Consider the following 970-nt stretch of genomic DNA (forward strand, 5'->3'; position numbering starts at 1 on the left):
TGATGAAGGCGGGGTGGTATTTCATGCAAGGAAGCGTTGCTGGAATACTGTAGCAGAAATAGATTGATCAGACAATATCATGGAGAGGAAAGAGGAATGCAAAGGCCGCACCAATGAACCGTATGGGTTAAGGAATTGCTGATGGGAGTGTGAGTCAGGCAAAGGCAAAGAAGACTGTAGAGAAACTATGCTCAATTGGAATGAACGAGGAAGGTTATTAATGACTCGCGAATTAGGTGGAGGAGTCAATGGTGTTGCCAATCAAGACAAAACATTGTCGGGGCAGGGCAGGGAAGGCAGGTGGGAGGAGGGGTGGGAGGAGGGGCAGCAACCAGAGCCTCAACAGTCGACGCATGCTGAGAGCTGTCACTTCCGGCGCTAGACCATTTGCAATTAGAAGAGAAGCAGTTACGAGGAGGCATGGAACATACCGCGTGATTGCTAATCCAGGCGGAGGCGAAGGCGCGGGGAGTGTGAGCGACCAGGCGTTGTCCACGGTGAGGAATGTCCCCAATCCAGTGTGCGGGAGGTGCGGGAGGTGCGGGAGGTGCGGGAAGTGGGGAAAGGGGAGGAGATGGGCAGCGGGGACGATCAGAATAGCTATGGCGAGAAAGGAGAACGCACATGCGCGCATTTGTTGAAGGCAGGAGGGCAGAGTCGAGCACTCCTGGGCTTGGCCGTCAGCGTGACGCCGAGGTGAAGACATCGAATGTGTGCATACGAAGAGGCGGAGTGTGCCCGAACTCTTCTTAAAACAATGGAAGTGATCGGAGAAGGTGCCTGAAGAAGAGGAAGGACGGGGCGCACCGGTGGACCTTGATCGCACTCGACTCGAAAATGTGTGTCGGTGACGACGACGGAGAGGTATTTCGTTTCGAAGTATGTCGCCACGATATCCTAACACAAGGGATCGATCAAAGATCATACAAGGTTCGAGGTGCTTATCGTGTGAGCGTTATCTCATTCGAAT

General features: G+C 53.4%; 1 protein-coding gene across 1 annotated transcript; it reads right to left on the reverse strand.

Moving 5' to 3' along the window:
- Positions 1-245: 245 nt before the first annotated feature.
- On the reverse strand, positions 246-706 carry DACRYDRAFT_112707 (uncharacterized protein; the record flags this gene model as incomplete). Its single annotated transcript, XM_040769478.1, has 2 exons — positions 246-378; positions 432-706. 2 exons carry the CDS (start codon positions 704-706, stop codon positions 246-248), a joined length of 408 nt encoding a protein of 135 aa, XP_040623394.1.
- Positions 707-970: the final 264 nt, after the last annotated feature.

The sequence above is a fragment of the Dacryopinax primogenitus genome (assembly GCF_000292625.1).
Source record: "Dacryopinax primogenitus strain DJM-731 SS1 chromosome Unknown DACRYscaffold_56, whole genome shotgun sequence".
NCBI classification, from domain to species: Eukaryota; Fungi; Basidiomycota; class Dacrymycetes; order Dacrymycetales; family Dacrymycetaceae; genus Dacryopinax; species Dacryopinax primogenitus.